Below are 16503 nucleotides of genomic sequence, written 5' to 3' on the forward strand. Positions count from 1 at the left end.
GATTGAGATGTCATCAGTGTGGAGTAGATGATAGGTAGAGCGTATAGTTGTGTTTAATTTTTTTTTACCCAATCTGATTCTTTGTGTTTTGTTTTGTTTTGTTTTGTTTTGTTTTGTTTTGTTTTTTGAGACTGGGTCTCACTCTGTCTCCCAGGCTGGAGTGCAGTGGCGTGATCTCGGCTCACTGCAACCTCCACTTCCCGGGTTCAGGTGATTCTCATGCCTCAGCCTCCCAAGCAGCTGGGATTACAGGTGCCCACCACGACACCCAGCTAATTTTTGTGTTTTTAGTAGAGATGGGGTTTTAGCATGTTGGTCAGGCTGATTCTTTGTTTTTAAATAAGGGATCTTATCCCATGCATTTATTTTCACTCTGTTGTCCAGGGTGGAGTGCAGTGGCTCACTATAACCTTGACCCCTTGGGCTCAAGCCATCATCCCACTTCAGCCTCCCGAATAGCTGGGACTATAGGCGTGCACCACCATGCTCGGCTAATTTTTTTTTTTTAGTACAGATGGCATCTCCCTATGTTGCCCAAGCTGGTTTCAAACTCCTGAGCTCAAGCGATCCTCTTGCCTCGGCCTCCCGAAAGTGCTGAGATTATAGACGCAAACCATCATACCCAGGGCCATGCATTTATTCTTAAAACTAAACTATTTGGCCATCTTGTTCTATTCTTCCTGTTTTGTATTGGTCCCTTGCTGTTTCCTTTGTTGTCTGAGTTTTGATGTGTGGACAATGTATACTGTCTTGTCTGTGACCCCAACTGTACTCCACAACAGCATTCAGGACTGTAGAGGAGACCACCACTGCCTGTTTTCTGGAGAGTTTAGTTTAGACCTGGGATCTAAATGGAGGGACAGAATAGGTTGTGGGGCAAGTATGAATCATGCTGCAGGCAGTCTGTGTTTCTTAAAGAAATAGTTTATACCATGGGCTATAAAGCATGAATGGGTTTTTCTTAATTCAGCTCTATTATCCTTATAATTTGTATATTTCTTTACAAATTCAGGCATTAAATTCTAACCATATTAATTTTCAGTTGTGTATTGTCTTTTTCTGTGTCTTTAGGGATATTTTAGTGAAGGTTGAGGGACTCTACATTGAGTGCTACCAGCTAGATATCATTTTGTACCAGAAAAATTCAGTCCATTTATGTATTTTCTATTGTTCCTTTTTAGGTGAACTTCTAGATCCATGTGGTTATATCAGTCCCGAATCTCCAGTTGTACAACTTCACTCTAATTTCACTGCAGTTTGTGTGCTAAAGGAAAAATGTATGGATTATTTTCATGTAAATGCTAATTACATTGTCTGGAAAACAAACCATTTTACTATTCCTAAGGAGCAATATACTATCATAAACAGAACAGCATCCAGTGTCACCTTTACAGATATAGCTTCATTAAATATTCAGCTCACTTGCAACATTCTTACATTCGGACAGCTTGAACAGAATGTTTATGGAATCACAATAATTTCAGGCTGTAAGTTTTGTTTTTGTCTTATTTCAGACTTTGTCATTATTGAACTGCATTTTTAATGTTGTCCTTTCATCTTTAAAATGTAGTAACTTGTGGACTTACTGACTTGGACATGTTTGGTTTTTAAAAAATAAGCTTAGAAGTAGGAACCACAAGTCTCCTGTCTTTCCTGAAAGTCAAGCAGTTTCAGTTTACTAGAGAAATATTTGACATGAGACCCCCCCCCACCACAAGAAAGTGTTGTTGAATTGACATAATGATGGTAATTCTCAGTATCCCTTAATTGCTGAGAAAATCCACATGTAAAGCAGCTACCTGAAGAAAGCGAGCAAATACTGGAGTAAATCCTTTTTTTTTTGGTGACAGAGTCTCGCTCTGTCACCCAGGCTGGAGTGCAGTGGCGTGATCTCAGCTCACTGCCCTCCCAGGTTCAAGCAATCCTCCTGCCTCAGCCTCCCAAGTAGCTGGGACTACAGGCATGAGCCACCACGCCCGGCTAATTTTTCATATTTTTAGTAGAAATGGGGTTTCTCCATGTTGGCCAGGCTGGTCTCAAACTCCTGACCTCAGGTGATCCACCTGCCTCGGGCTCCCAAACTGCTAGGATTACAGGCGTGAGCCACTGTTCCTGGCCTTGGAGTAACAAAGTAAACAAAATAAACTTACTATGATCCAAAAGTGGGTTATCTAATTTGTGGATCACCCAGACTTGACTGTTTTGGCATTTGCTTTTCTTCCAACGAGTTTGGGAAAGCAATAAGAAGAGAAATATAAATGAATCATTTTGGCTTCTACTTAATTGCCTCTTACAAACATACGTATATATTACTTTTAAAAATACACTTAATGGAGAAATCAGTTGATATTTTTTCCAGTTACAAAAGTTGATTTTACATAGAAAATGAATGTGAAACAAACCAGTAGATGACAGTTAGGATGGATGTATATATATATTACTTCCTGAAAAGAAATGTAAGAGTTGGGATAGAAAAGAAATTGTCATCAGCCTTTCATTGTGTCCATACTTTTTGCTTGGGTTTGATTTTTTTCATCTAATTTAGATCGTAAATGCCTTGGGTAGTATATAAATTGCATAATATTTGTGGATATAAAGCTTTCTGAAAGATGCTAATTAATCCCTTTTAGTGCCTCCAGAAAAACCTAAAAATTTGAGTTGCATTGTGAATGAGGGAAAGAAAATGAGGTGTGAGTGGGATCGTGGAAGGGAAACACACTTGGAGACAAACTTCACTTTAAAATCTGAATGGTATGTTATTTTAAATTTGTTTCATGTTAGATTTATTAAAGTTAGTCATTTTTGCTGGAATTTTTATTTTATCAAGTAATAATATTAAATGCTATTTTAAAACATTTAATTTTTTATTTTGTAACATTTCAAATATATGTAAAAGTAGAGGCCAGGCACGGTGGCTCACGCCTGTAATCCCCCAGGCACAGTGGCTCACGCCTGTAATCCCAGCACTTTGGGAGGCTGAGGCGGGCAGATCACTTGAGGTCAGGAGTTCGAGACCAGCTTGGCCAACAGGACAAAACCCCGTCTCTGCCAAAAATACAAAAATTAGCCAGGCATGGTGGCGAGCGCCTGTAATCCCAGTGACTCGGAGGTTGAGGCAGGAGAATCACTTGAATCCAGGAGGCGGAGGTTGCAGTGAGCCCGGATCGCGCCACTACACTCCAGCCTGGGTAACAGAGTGAGACTCCATCTCAAAATAAATAAATAAATAAATAAATAAATAAATAAATAAATAAATAAATAAAAGTAGAAAGAATAGTAGAATACCCATACATACCCATCACTCAGCTTCAACACTGGTCAGCTCATGACCAGTCTTATTTCAAAGGTACTCTTTGCCTATATTGTCTTGAAGAGAGAATCGCAGACACCATATTTCATCCAAAGATATTTCAGTGCACGTCTCTAAAAGATAAGGACATTTAAAAAAAAGCATAACAACATACCATTGTTACACTCAGATATAAAATATTACATTTTCAGTTAGTATTGATTTCCCCCATTGTCTCATAAATACGCGTATATGTATAATTTTTTTTATATTTGTTTCAGTCAGGATTCGAATAAGCTCCATACTTTGTGAATTTATGTCTTGTCTCTTAAATTATAGGTTCTATTTGTTCTTTTTCTTACAATTCAGTTTTGAAACTGTTATACGTTGTACATTGTTTAACATATTCCCTTGTCTTTTTTTTTTTTTTTGAGATGGAGTCTTTCTCTGTCACCTAGGCTGGAGTACAGTGGCATGATCTCTGCTCACTGCAACCTCCGCTTCCCAGGTTCAAGCGATTCTCCTGCCTCAGCCTCCTGAGTAGCTGGGATTACAGCTGTGTGCCACCATGCCCAGCTAATTTTTTTTTGTATTTTTAATAGAGATGGGTTTCACCATGTTGGTCAGGCTGGTCTCGAACTCCTGACCTCGTGATCTGCCTGCCTCGCCTCCCAAAGTGCTTAGATGATAGACGTGGCCACCGCGCCTGGCCCCCTTGTCTTTTTCTTTCCAAAAAATTGCTGTTAGATCTACAGATTTCATCAGATTTGGGTTTGATTTTTTTTTCCCAAAAAAATATTTTGTAGGAGTGATGTGTACTTCTATCAGGAACAACCAGGTAATGTTTCACTGTTTTTCTTTTTTCTGATATTAAGATTGAGCAGTGGTTTCGGGTGTTATCAGCCTTATTCCTTTATTTACTAAGGTTCCCATTTGTTTTTTCCAAACAGAAAAGCTGGAAGAATTTTACAGTGAACACTCTTGCATACCCATCACCTAGATTCTACAATTAACATTTTACTATGTTTGCTTTATGACCTATCTATTTATCTATGCATCCTTCTCTCCATCTCTCAATCTATCTCTTTTATGTATTTCATAGTGAGTTGCAGTCATTAATATACCTCACCCTTAATCACTTCAGTATTTCATAGTTAGTTACAGTCGTTAATATACTTCATTCTTAATCACTTCAGTATTTACGTGAACTAGAGTTCAGTATTATGTTTTTAGATAAAATTTATATATAGTGAAAACACAAATCTTAGTGTATCATTCAGTGAGTTTTGACAAGTACAGACACCTGTGTAACTCAAATCAGTATCAAGACATAGAACATTACTAACACATCTAGAAAGTTCCTTCCTGCTCCTTCACAGTCAATCCCAGCAACTGCCCCACCCCATGAGCAACTGTCTGATATTCTTCAACATAGATTATTTTTTCCTGTTACAGAATGTCTCATATAAATGGGATTATATAGTATATACTCTTGTGAAAAGTTTTATAACTCAACAGAATGTTTCCGAAATTTAACCATGTTGTTTTCCCATTAGTATTTCCCTTACAGCGTTGAGCAGTCATCAGTGATTATGATTTGTATATAAATTACAAAACTGTGGTATTCTGTGTTTTGTTTGTTTTAGCTGAAATACTTAAAGAAAAACTTGCCTGTATCAACTGTGGTTTACCCTGAAGTACAGTTCAGATAAGAGAAGCAAGATAGGTTTAATATTTTTCCTTAATTACCAGTTTTATAATTAGTTGATTCCCTAGTATCCTCCAAAGGTAGAATAATGAGGGCTTTTCTTTCTCATTATGAATTTATATTTAAACATATTTGATGTGTTTTAATTCATTATGGATTGTCCCATCTTTGATCAGTGGCAATTTATTCAAATTGGCTCATTCTTCCTTTTTTTTTTTTTTTTGAGACAGAGCTTTGCTCTTTTGACCAGGCTGTAGTGAAGTGGCATGATCTTGGCTCACTGCCTCCTGAGTGGCTGGGATTATAGGCACCCACCACCACGCCCGGCTCATTGATCATCTTGACACAACTTCCTTAGCCTTTGATAGCTCTCTGATATAACATGCTTTTACAGGGTCATCTTATGTATTTCCTCACCCAGACCTGGAATCAACCTTTTCCCAAAACTCTCTGGTTTCATTTAGTGTGAAATAATATTTACAGACTACAATCTGGGTGCTATAAGAATTCATCACTACTGGTTTGTCATAGTTTAAAAATTTTTTAGATTTTTTCAGTCGAAAGAGCTAGGACATGTTTTGTGGTTTGAGATATAATACTATCTTTTAAAAATACAAATTCATACTGATATTTTTAGTTTAAAATTAGGACTATAGTATTTACATAATTACATTTACCTGACATCTACATCTTCTTTCTTATGAACTGAAAAACATAGTTCACAACAACACTAACATAATTATTCATTTGCTTTATCCTACGGTTAATACAGCAGTTGCAGAATAATAACACCAGTATTAGCACCAACAAAATGATTACTAAGAATGATTTTAAGATTGTTTTTCTCTATGAAGGATGTGTAATAGATTACTGTGTTTTAATGTTACTTGGAATAGTTCTTTTCTATGTGGTTATACTACATACTTAGTACACAAGTTCATATGTTTCATTTTGCTTTTGATTTTTACGAATTTTTCTTAATAATTATATAAAACAATCCAAAAAGTCAAATCTATTAATAGTATTAAGGCATGTTCAGAAAAGTCTATATTCTATTCCTGAATCCTCTACTTTATTTCCTTCTTCTCCTTAGAGGCTATTTTTGTTTTGGTTCAATTTGGGGTTTGGTTTATCCTTTTCTTTTTAAAAACAGTGTTGTATATAAATATTTTTAATTGAGGCATAATTTCTATAATTATAAATAAATATAGTAATATTACTTGAAACTTTCCATGGTGATAGAAATCAGAAAGTAGTTGCCTAAGTTTGACTATTAGAGGCTAAGAGATTTTAGCCCTAAGACTAAAGGCTAAGGGGTGATAGAAATTCTTACCCCTAACCCCTTGTCACCGTCTAGCATATTGTGCTTAAAGAAATTTGTGGTACAGTAGGGGTTCTGTTTTAGGAAAAAGGAAAAACAGCACTGGGATCACAAGGAAATAGATAATTTTTAGAGAGGAATCGGTGGGGATGGAGCATAAAATTTTAAAGCACAATATTTTTAGACAACAAATTTGAAAATAATTTTATGTTTTAATATGTAGATCAAAGTTAATTTTAAAGAAAGGTTAATTTTTAAGAAATTTTGTTAGTGACCAGCAGTTTTATTGCAAAGTTTGCTACAACAATCTAGGTCTCATCAAACTCTTTGCAAGTTATTTTTTTCACTCTAATTTTTTCAGATGTGTTTTTAATGACTGATTCTTCAATTTTTTGTATTTAGGGCAACACACAAGTTTGCTGATTGCAAAGCAAAACGTGACACCCCCACCTCATGCACTGTTGATTATTCTACTGTGTATTTTGTCAACATTGAAGTCTGGGTAGAAGCAGAGAATGCCCTTGGGAAGGTTACATCAGATCATATCAATTTTGATCCTGTATATAAAGGTAGTTATAAACCTGAATTTGAGAGTTTATTTGACACTGTAGTAGTTCATAAATTAAAGTAGTTTTTATATTTAGATTTTTTTTAGATTTTAATGTAGATTTTTAGATTTTAATTAATGTAGTTTTTAGATTTTAATTTTTTAGATTTTAATTAATGTAGATTTTAGATTTTAATTAATGTAGAAACAAGCATTTAGTGATTTTTATGAAGTCATTTTATCAATATCAAATAGAATTTGGAAAAAGAAAAATATCCATAATCCAACCACACTTAACAGCTGTTTTCACTTGAATGTTTTCTGTTCTCAAACATCTTACACCATTGTAATTACAGTATGTATGTTCCAGTTTTATTCTCTTTTTAAAAAATTTGATATCATAAATATTTGTCTTTTGACATATGAACCTGAAGAGATTAACAAATGTAGTAAACTAAGAAGGAGAACTAAAGATTCTTTAGAAATCTTTTTTTTTCCATTATAAGGTATATAGCATAGCATAATTTTCAGAGAAATTAGTTCATTTGGTAAGGATAAATGAATATTGTAAAATAAAGGAAGGACAATATAAAGAGTATATTTGAGTTTGTATATGAAATTGGAAAACATAATAAACCTTAGGATTTATTTTATTTTTCAGTGAAGCCCAATCCGCCACATAATTTATCAGTGATCAACTCAGAGGAACTGTCTAGTATCTTAAAATTGACATGGACCAACCCAAGTATTAAGAGTGTTATAATACTAAAATATAACATTCAATATAGGACCAAAGATGCCTCAACTTGGAGCCAGGTAAATTGAAAGTTACTGTTTATTCAAATAGTCCTTCTTTCAACCCTCTAATCTTAAAAAGTTTCAGTCATGTTCTAAATGTCTTTAAGTTTCTGGTTATGTGAAATATTTTGCTTGATACCTCTTCTGGGTCTTTATTTCAAACAAGGGGAGTCGGGAAGATATCCAGATAGAAAATACAGCTTTGCTAAATACAGTAGCCTTTAAGTAAAACATGAAAATGATATAGGGTGATAGGAAATGGCTTTTTTTTTTTTTTCTTCTAGAGACAGGGTCTCCATTTGCCCAGGCCGCTGGCTCACTGCAATTTCGAACTCGAGCTTAAGTGATCCTCCTGCCTTAGTCTCACTACAGGTGGGCACCACCACACCTGGCTTTTTAAAATTATTATTTTTTGTGGAGATGGAGTCTCGCCATGTTGCCCAGGATGGTCTCAAACCCCTGGCCTTAAGCAATTCTCCTACCTTGGCCTCCCAAAGTGCTGGGATTACAGATGTGAGCTACCACTACCAGCCTAGAAATGGCATTTTTGATGGGAGTTACAAAGAATACAAATAATAAGAAGCAAATTAAGTAGGGGGAGCAAAAATAAAAGAGATTATAAGGATAAGGTAGCTAGTGTAGGGATTGGTGTGCTGCAGTCCACCAAAATCAGCCTGTGACTTGTTTTTGTAAATAAAGTTTTATTGGAACACAGCCACACTCATTTCTTTACATATTGTCTCTTTTTATTCTACAGTGGAAGAGTTGAGTAGTTGCAAAGAGAGTCTCTGGCCCGCAAGCCTAAAATATTAGTAAATATTTTATCTACCTTTTTATAGAAAGTTTGCCAGCCACCGAGGTAGAGGAAGGGATTGGTAGGGAATTTGTAAGACTGAAAAGGATAGTATACCCAAAGATGATGCTACCAGCAAAAGAAATACTTGGAGCTTTTAAAAAGGCTATCACGATAGCATTCAGCTATCCATACTCTTCTCTGTTTTGATTCCATTTATCACAAACAGTGTGTCTTTGTTTTTGTTGCTCTGGTCACAGTGAACTTGTAAGGGAATTGGGCTCATGACTTTACTACTTCTCTCCTTACCCCACTTATCTAAAGTGCTCAGAATACAATCAGAAAAAGCAATAAAACAAAATTGGATTAATGCTTCATGTTGTACAGAGAATATACATAGCTGAAGTTCTCAAAATGTGATATTAAGTATAGAATCTTAATTCAGTGCTACAAAAAAGACTGACGTTTATTTTGTATCCAATATTATCAGAGTAATATGACCAGTTATTTATCTGTATTTAATCTCCTCTTTTTTTCTGAAAGCCAAGTTTAAAAGCCAGGAAAACTTTTGTTTTTCTTGATTGGGCTGGATATCTTCCTTTTGCCTGTCCACATCTACACTCTACCCTTCTCTTTGTTATGTCATGCTGACCTGTGTAGATTTCATCTGTGGGTTCCCATTCTTTCTAGCTTCCTTGTGACTGTGGTTAATGGAAGGAAGGGACTAGGCAGGAGAGAAGACAGATAGAAGAAAAGTGAAATTGTCATGTTGATTTTCCCTGCTTCCTCCCAGGAACTGGCTGTCTTTTTTTTTTGAGATGGAGTTTAGCTCTTGTTGCCCAGGCTGGAGTGTAATGGCATGATCTTGGCTTACTGCAACCTCCACCTCCCTAGTTCAAGCGATTCTTCTGTCTCAGACTCCCGAGTAGCTGGGATCACAGGTGTGCGCCACCACGCCCAGCTAATTTTTGTATTTTTTGTAGGGATGGGGTTTCACCATGTTGGCCAGGTTGGTCTCGAACTCCTGACCTCAGGTGATCCACCTCCTTCAGTATCCCAAAGTGCTGGAATTACAGGCGTGAGCCACCACACCCAGCCAGCTGTCTTTCAACTTAGGGTCACTGCCTGTCAAGACAGCCCTCTCTAGCTGACCGGCTTCTTTCAGGTTCTGGTACTTCACCTCATCCCTTTGGGCCTAGAGTTAGAAACAGCTGTAAGCCCCAGAGTACTAACTGCACTGTCTAAGGATTCCATATACTCTGCATATAGTCCCTTTCTGAAGCCCTCCTTGAATTATTCTAAATGGAGTGTGCCATCTGTTTCCTGCAGAAATCCTAAGTTATATTACAGGCCCTGTGGAAGAAATAAACGGAAAAAAGGAAAGATAATAGATGTTTCCATACTTCTAAAACCGAATAACTTTACTGATTTGGACTGCTTTTTAACTTACACTTATTTCTCTCCAGAGGTTGAGTTTAATGTATTAGTCTTGTTTCAATAAAATAGTTTCAAGAGGCTGAGGCAGTAGAATCACTTGAACCTGGGAGGCAGAGGTTGCAGTGAGCTGAGATCACGCCATTGCACTCCAGCCTGGGCGACAGAGGGAGACTCTGTCTCAAAAATAAATAAATAAAAATAGTTTCTAGGCTGGGCACAGTGGCTCACATCTGTAATCCTGGCACTTTGGGAGGCTGAAGCAAGTGGATTGCTTGAGGTCAGGAGTTCCAGACCAGCCTGGCCAACATGGTGAAACCTTGTTGATACTAAAAAAATACAAAAATTAACTGAGAGTGGTGGTGGGCACCTGTAATCCCAGCTACTCAGGAGGCTGAGGCAGGAGAATCGCTTGAACCTGGGAGGTAGAGGTGTTGAGCCAAGATCGCACCACTGCACTCCAACCTGGGCAACAGAGCAAGGCTGTGCCTCAAAAAAAAAAAAAAAAAAAAAAAAAAAGAAATACTTCTTTTTAATTTTAACACAATTTAGAAGACCTTACTAATTGAGGTTTTCTGTTGGTTGATTTGCTTTGTTTCAGATTCCTCCTGAAGACACAGCATCCACCCGATCTTCATTCACTGTCCAAGACCTTAAACCTTTTACAGAATATGTGTTTAGGATTCGCTGTATGAAGGAAGATGGTAAGGGATACTGGAGTGACTGGAGTGAAGAAGCAAGTGGGATCACCTATGAAGATAGTAAGTAAATAAGTATATGAAGAAGTAAAGCTATTGGAATTTCGGATGTGAATTGGTTCTGGTTTTAATAATATAGCCTCATTGCTTCTTAGTTTGTGATCATTTTATTCAAACTGCAGTATTTTACGTTTTCATTTTTAAGGACATTAAGATGTAAAATTGAATATGGATCATTGATAGTATAAGTCTATTTGATACCTAATTAAATTATCATGGAGGCCGGGTGCAGTGGCTTACACCTGTAATCCCAGTACTTTGGGAGGCGGAGGTGGGCGGATCACAAGGTCAGGAGTTTGAGACCAGCCTGGCCAATATGGTGAAACTCCTTCTCTATTAAAAATACAAAAATTAGCCGGGCGTGGTGGCGGGCACCTGTAGTCCCAGCTACTCGGGAGGCTGAGGCAGGAGAATCGCTTGAACCTGGGAGGCGGAGGTTGCAGTGAGCCAAGATCACGCCACTGCACTTCAGCCTGGGTGACAGAACGAGACTCCAGCTCAAGAAAAAAAAAAATTAATCATTAAATGGTGACTTAGATACTATCAGAAAACCGTTGACTTAACTGTTGATAAGTCTAGAACATTTTATTCAAGGAGACTTCTCCAGAGATACTCCTAACTAGAGAATCATATCCTGAATCATTAAAATCACACTGTCTAGCAAACTATACCTTAGATCCTCACTATCAAAAAGATATTTGTATTATACCTTTTATTCATTTTTTTTTTCTAATAGCACTTGATAAGCCCTTGGGAAGTGGTTGATCCTGGAATTTTGGTTAGTTTTTATTTTTCTTTTTTCTGCTATAGATATTATAAATGGTATAGAATAAAAAAGGCACAAAAAGAGTGTACAGTCTAAGATCCTCACTGCAAAGCAGCTGATGTTACTAAGTTGAAGAAATAATCCTGTGGCATAGATTTTTCATTTTGAGACCTTCCTATCACAGACTCACCTCTTAGTTATCAATGGCAGTAGCTGTGGCTGAAAAAATCCCCTACCACCTATATCCCTTTACTTCCAGCTCTTCTAGAGGTTTAGGTCATGTGACTTGAGAACATCAGAGGCAGAAAAGTACCCTTCTCCCGTAAGACTTCTCTCATAAATGCTGAGAAAGAGATCAATTTTGCTATTGCTGCTTTGGGAATCCTCAGCCAGATTGCTTTGTCTTGACCAGGAATTCTTAAAATGAGATACATGGGGAGGAGTTCATGAAATACTTTAAAATGTAGGTAAAATATTGTGGTTAGTGCCTGTGTGCATTTTTAATGGACAAGTGTACATAATCTTTGTCAAATCAATGAGTGAATGAAGTCTCTGGGTTCTCTTTATGTTAGGAAATATTTCCAGCTCATAATTTTTTTTTTATAATTTCATGTTCTTTATTCTGTTTGAGTGCTGCACTGTACTCATGTGAATTTATCTATTTTAACTTCTGTATCAGCAGCCTTTTTCCCAGCCTTCCTGGTCTCGCCTGTCCTATCCTTTCTGTTTTGATGTCTGTAATTGCCTCTTCATGATTAACGTATCAGTACTTAAATTTTTTTATTTTTGGAAATGGTGCCTCACTCTGTTGCCCAGGCTGGAGTGCAGTGGCATGAACACGGCTCACTGCAGCCTCTACCTCCAAGGCTGAAGCGGTCCTCGTGCCTCAGACCCCAACATAGCTGGGACTACAGGCACGTGTCACCATGCCCAGCAAAGTTTTGTATTTTTTTGTGGAGACAAGGTTTTGCCATGGTGCCCAAGCTGGTCTTGAACTACTGAACTGAAGTGAATCACATCCCTCGGCCTCCCAAAGTGCTGGGATTGCAAGCACGAGCCACCACACCCAGCCTCACTGCTTAGATTTTATTCAACTCCTTTCTTATTCTACTGACTACCATATCTTGTTATTATATTCATAAAAATTTAGAGAAATCAGTTAATGCCATTGATTTTTTTAAAGACAAACTTTTTACAAAAAGCTTAACAATGATAAGTAAAAATGAAATGTTGATATTGCTAAAAATTAAAAATTACATACTACATTTAATGGCTATTATAAAAGTTTTGAAAAATTAATACTACAGGTATTTTTAAAACCGAATTTAATTACTGGTATTTAACAATTTATGTTTTGGCTGGGTATAGTGGCCAAACCCCAGCTACTTGGGATGCTGAGGTGGGAGGATCACCTAAGCCTAGGACCTGCAGGTTATAGTGCACTGTAGTCATCCACTGCACTCCAGCCTGGGCAACAGAGCGAGACACTGTCTCTGGAAAAAAAACACTATGTTTTATGGATTGCTTTTTCAGATGGTTAGTGATTATCTCAACAATACTGTGAATTTGTTTTTATTATATCCCGTCACTCTCAGTCATCCTTATATAAAGTAATAAACTTATTTTAGTACATTTATCTTAATTTGTTTTATTATTCCTATGAATATTTAGGGGTAAGCAATGTGTTTAAATAGATTTTCCAGTTTGATTTTCAGTGATAAGTAGTATCAACTTATATTTATTTCATTTTTATTTTTTACTGTTTATTTTAAAAAGTTCATTTTTTCTTTAAAAAATCATATTAACTAATTTTTCAAAATTTTTATAAATATAATTAGAAGACCTGGTATTTAATAGAATAAGAGAGGAGTTGAATAAAATCTAAGCAGTGATGTGTTGATCATGAAGAGGCAATTACAGATGACTAAACAAAAGTGAGGACAGGCAGACCAGGAAGGTTGGGAAAAGGCTGCTGGTACAGGAGATTGAAGTAGATAAATACAGTGCCAGCACACAAACAGAATAAAGAACATGAAGTTATAAGAAAGAGTGATGCCTCTTTAGTTGTTGCTCAGAATACATTTTTACCTTTACAATTTTGAGGTTAGAGAAGAGTTCCAGTATAATTGGAATATCAAGCTATCACCCTGACTAAAGGAAGAGCCAGGTGTATTGTGCTGGGATGGGAAAATGCTGGTATAAAGAGGTAGGGACACCATGTAATTGGAGGGCAAGAGTACTAAGAACAAAGTAAAAGAATAGTTTGCAGAATTTTATTTTACTGTTAAAACCTTTTTATTTTAAGGAGTTTATGTCTTTTCTTTAGGACCATCTAAAGCACCAAGTTTCTGGTATAAAATAGATCCATCCCATACTCAAGGCTACAGAACTGTGCAACTGGTGTGGAAGGTAAAAAATCACATTTGTATTTTATCTCTTATAAATCTCTTTTTTTTGAAACCAAGTCTCGCTCTGTTGCCAGGCGGGAGTGTAGTGGCGTGATCTTGGCTCACTGCAACCTCTGCCTCCCAGGTTCAAGTGATACTCCTGCCTCAGCCTCCTGAGTAGCTGGGACTACAGGCGCACACCACCACGCCCAGCTAATTTTTGTATTTTTAGCAGAGACGGGGTTTCACCATGATGGCCAGGATGATCTTGGTCTCTTGACCTCATGTTCTGCCTGCCTCGGCCTCCCAAAGTACTGGGATTACAGGCGTGAGCCACTGCGCCCAGCCCTTATAAATACATTTTGTATGGTATTATGAATGGAGGTCTTTTAAATAGATAAATTTTTATTCATCTTAATAGCAAAGCATTTGATTACTATTTTTACTAAATAGAAAGGTAATGCTTTATATGTATTAATATTATATAGAAGTCAGGTTCATAAACTACAAATAATACCTTATAGGTATTTAAGTACAGTTCTGTGAAAGTATAAGTTCTATAAGAAGAGGAATGTTGTTTTTGTACTTTGGAATTTTCCAGAGTACCTCAGAAAATAATAAAAGTTTGTGATGATCAAAATGTATGCTGATAAGTGCATGAGTAGATCATACCAAAAAAGAAGGTAGAAAAATACTCAAGCATAAAATAAATAATTTAGGCCTACGTAGCCACAGTGCAGAATTGCATACAGAACCAAAAGCTAACAGAATGATGCTACTTACCCTCTTTTAGTTGAGGTCATGCTTTTACTCTTCATTTAGTTTGTACTAGTTTTATTTTAGAACCGAATTTAAAATGGAGATTGTGAATCCTTTCCAGTTAAATATTTAAAGATTTGACATAATGGCATGATTTGTGAATATGAAGAAAAACTGATTTTTATTCGAGATTTATGAAATTATTTTTAAAAATAAACTATGTTATTACAGACATTGCCTCCTTTTGAAGCCAATGGAAAAATCTTGGATTATGAAGTGACTTTAACAAGATGGAAATCACATTTACAAAATTACACAGTTAATGCCACAAAACTGACAGTAAATCTCACAAATGATCGCTATGTAGCAACCCTAACAGCAAGAAATCTTGTTGGCAAATCAGATGCAGCTGTTTTAACTATCCCTGCCTGTGACTTTCAAGGTTTGTATCTATGAGATGGAGCCTGACTCTTGGGTGGCAAAATGGTGGTTAGGTATAGACAGGGCTCCCATAAAAAACACAAGTTATCTAAGACTGTCTCCTCAGTATCAGGGATAATCACTTTTTTATTTTTAAATTTTTTAAATTTTATAAATAATGATTTTCTTTTTTTTAGAGACTGGGTTTCGCCAGGTTGCTCAGGCTGGTCTCGAACTCCTGAGCTCAAGCGATTTCCCCTGGCCTCCTAAAGTGTTGGGATTACAGGCATATGCCACCAAACCCAGCTAATGATCGCATTTTTAGAAATCAGCCAGCAGACAAATTTCATCAGGATGCAAGAAACATTTCCATCACTACATGCTCACTTAAACTTCACAGTAAGCTACTTCATTCATTTAAGCATATTCTGATTACTTACCTGGTTTTTAAAATATTATTTCAAGATTTTGAGAACTTTGTATACGTATGACTGAAATGTTTTTCTGTAGCTTTATTTGTAGCTTTCAAAGAAGAAAAATTGCAATTACAAACTTAGAAAACATTTGAAGAATTTAGGGAAAGCAAATTTTTTTTTTTTTCTTTTTGAGACAGAGTCTTGCTCTGTTGCCTAGGCTGGAATGCAATGGCACGATCTCGGCCTCTGCCTCCTGGCTTCAAGCGATTCTTGTGCACCAGCCTCCCAAGTAGCTGGAATTAAAGGCGCACACCACAATGCCTGGCTAATTTTGTATTTTTAGTAGAGACGGGGTTTCACCGTGTTGGCCAGGCTGGTTTCGAACTCCTGATGTCAAGTGATCCACCCGCCTCGGCCTCCTAAAGTATTGGAATTACAGGAATGAGCCACAATGCCCAGCGGGGAAGCAAAATCTAAGTTTAAAAATTAATTGACTACTTTACCTGTAAGTTATAATAAAGTGCTTTTATGCAAGGAAATATATGTTATATGCTACAAAAATGGATAAATCACATGTTTTGGAAATGACTGTAAAATATGGAAATTTCAAATTTGTGAATATTTATTATTTCAATATTCAAACTTTGTTTTAAAGCTACTCACCCTGTAATGGATCTTAAAGCGTTCCCCAAAGATAACATGCTTTGGGTAGAATGGACTACTCCAAGAGAATCTGTAAAGAAATATATACTTGAGTGGTGTGTGTTATCAGATAAAGCACCCTGTATCGCAGACTGGCAACAAGAAGATGGTACCGTGCATCGCACCCATTTAAGAGGTATACCTGGCTAGAAACATTTAAATTGATTTCCTTTTTCTAACTCTTTAGGAAGCTTTTTCTTTTGCTTATAGTGTTTTGGTCTGTTGAAAAGACTTCCAATTTATCATAGCCTCACTACTTACTAGATGTGTGACTTTCAGCAAGTCATACTTAACCTTTCTGAATTACAGTCTCTTTATGAACAGAGTGGGGTTAATACTTTCTTCTTTTTGTACCCCAATATGATTTTATCGTCAAGGGAAAACTCCTAAAACTATAGAGTATAG

General features: G+C 36.6%; 1 protein-coding gene across 3 annotated transcripts in view; it reads left to right on the plus strand.

Moving 5' to 3' along the window:
* IL6ST (interleukin 6 cytokine family signal transducer) overlaps positions 1-16503 on the plus strand; it is a 60410-nt gene that overhangs the window by 24202 nt on the left and 19705 nt on the right. The window contains exons 4-11 of one of the 3 annotated variants that reach the window (XM_055252418.2): positions 1182-1487; positions 2631-2751; positions 6721-6887; positions 7527-7681; positions 10492-10651; positions 13741-13823; positions 14792-15002; positions 16052-16234. In XM_055252418.2, coding sequence (XP_055108393.1) covers positions 1182-1487; positions 2631-2751; positions 6721-6887; positions 7527-7681; positions 10492-10651; positions 13741-13823; positions 14792-15002; positions 16052-16234 — 1386 coding nt within the window. The remainder of the gene's footprint in view (positions 1-1181; positions 1488-2630; positions 2752-6720; positions 6888-7526; positions 7682-10491; positions 10652-13740; positions 13824-14791; positions 15003-16051; positions 16235-16503) is intronic. The other 2 variants (XM_055252419.2, XM_063622642.1) reach the window with 2 other exon arrangements.

Source organism: Symphalangus syndactylus, chromosome 18, assembly GCF_028878055.3.
Source record: "Symphalangus syndactylus isolate Jambi chromosome 18, NHGRI_mSymSyn1-v2.1_pri, whole genome shotgun sequence".
Classification (NCBI taxonomy): domain Eukaryota; kingdom Metazoa; phylum Chordata; class Mammalia; order Primates; family Hylobatidae; genus Symphalangus; species Symphalangus syndactylus.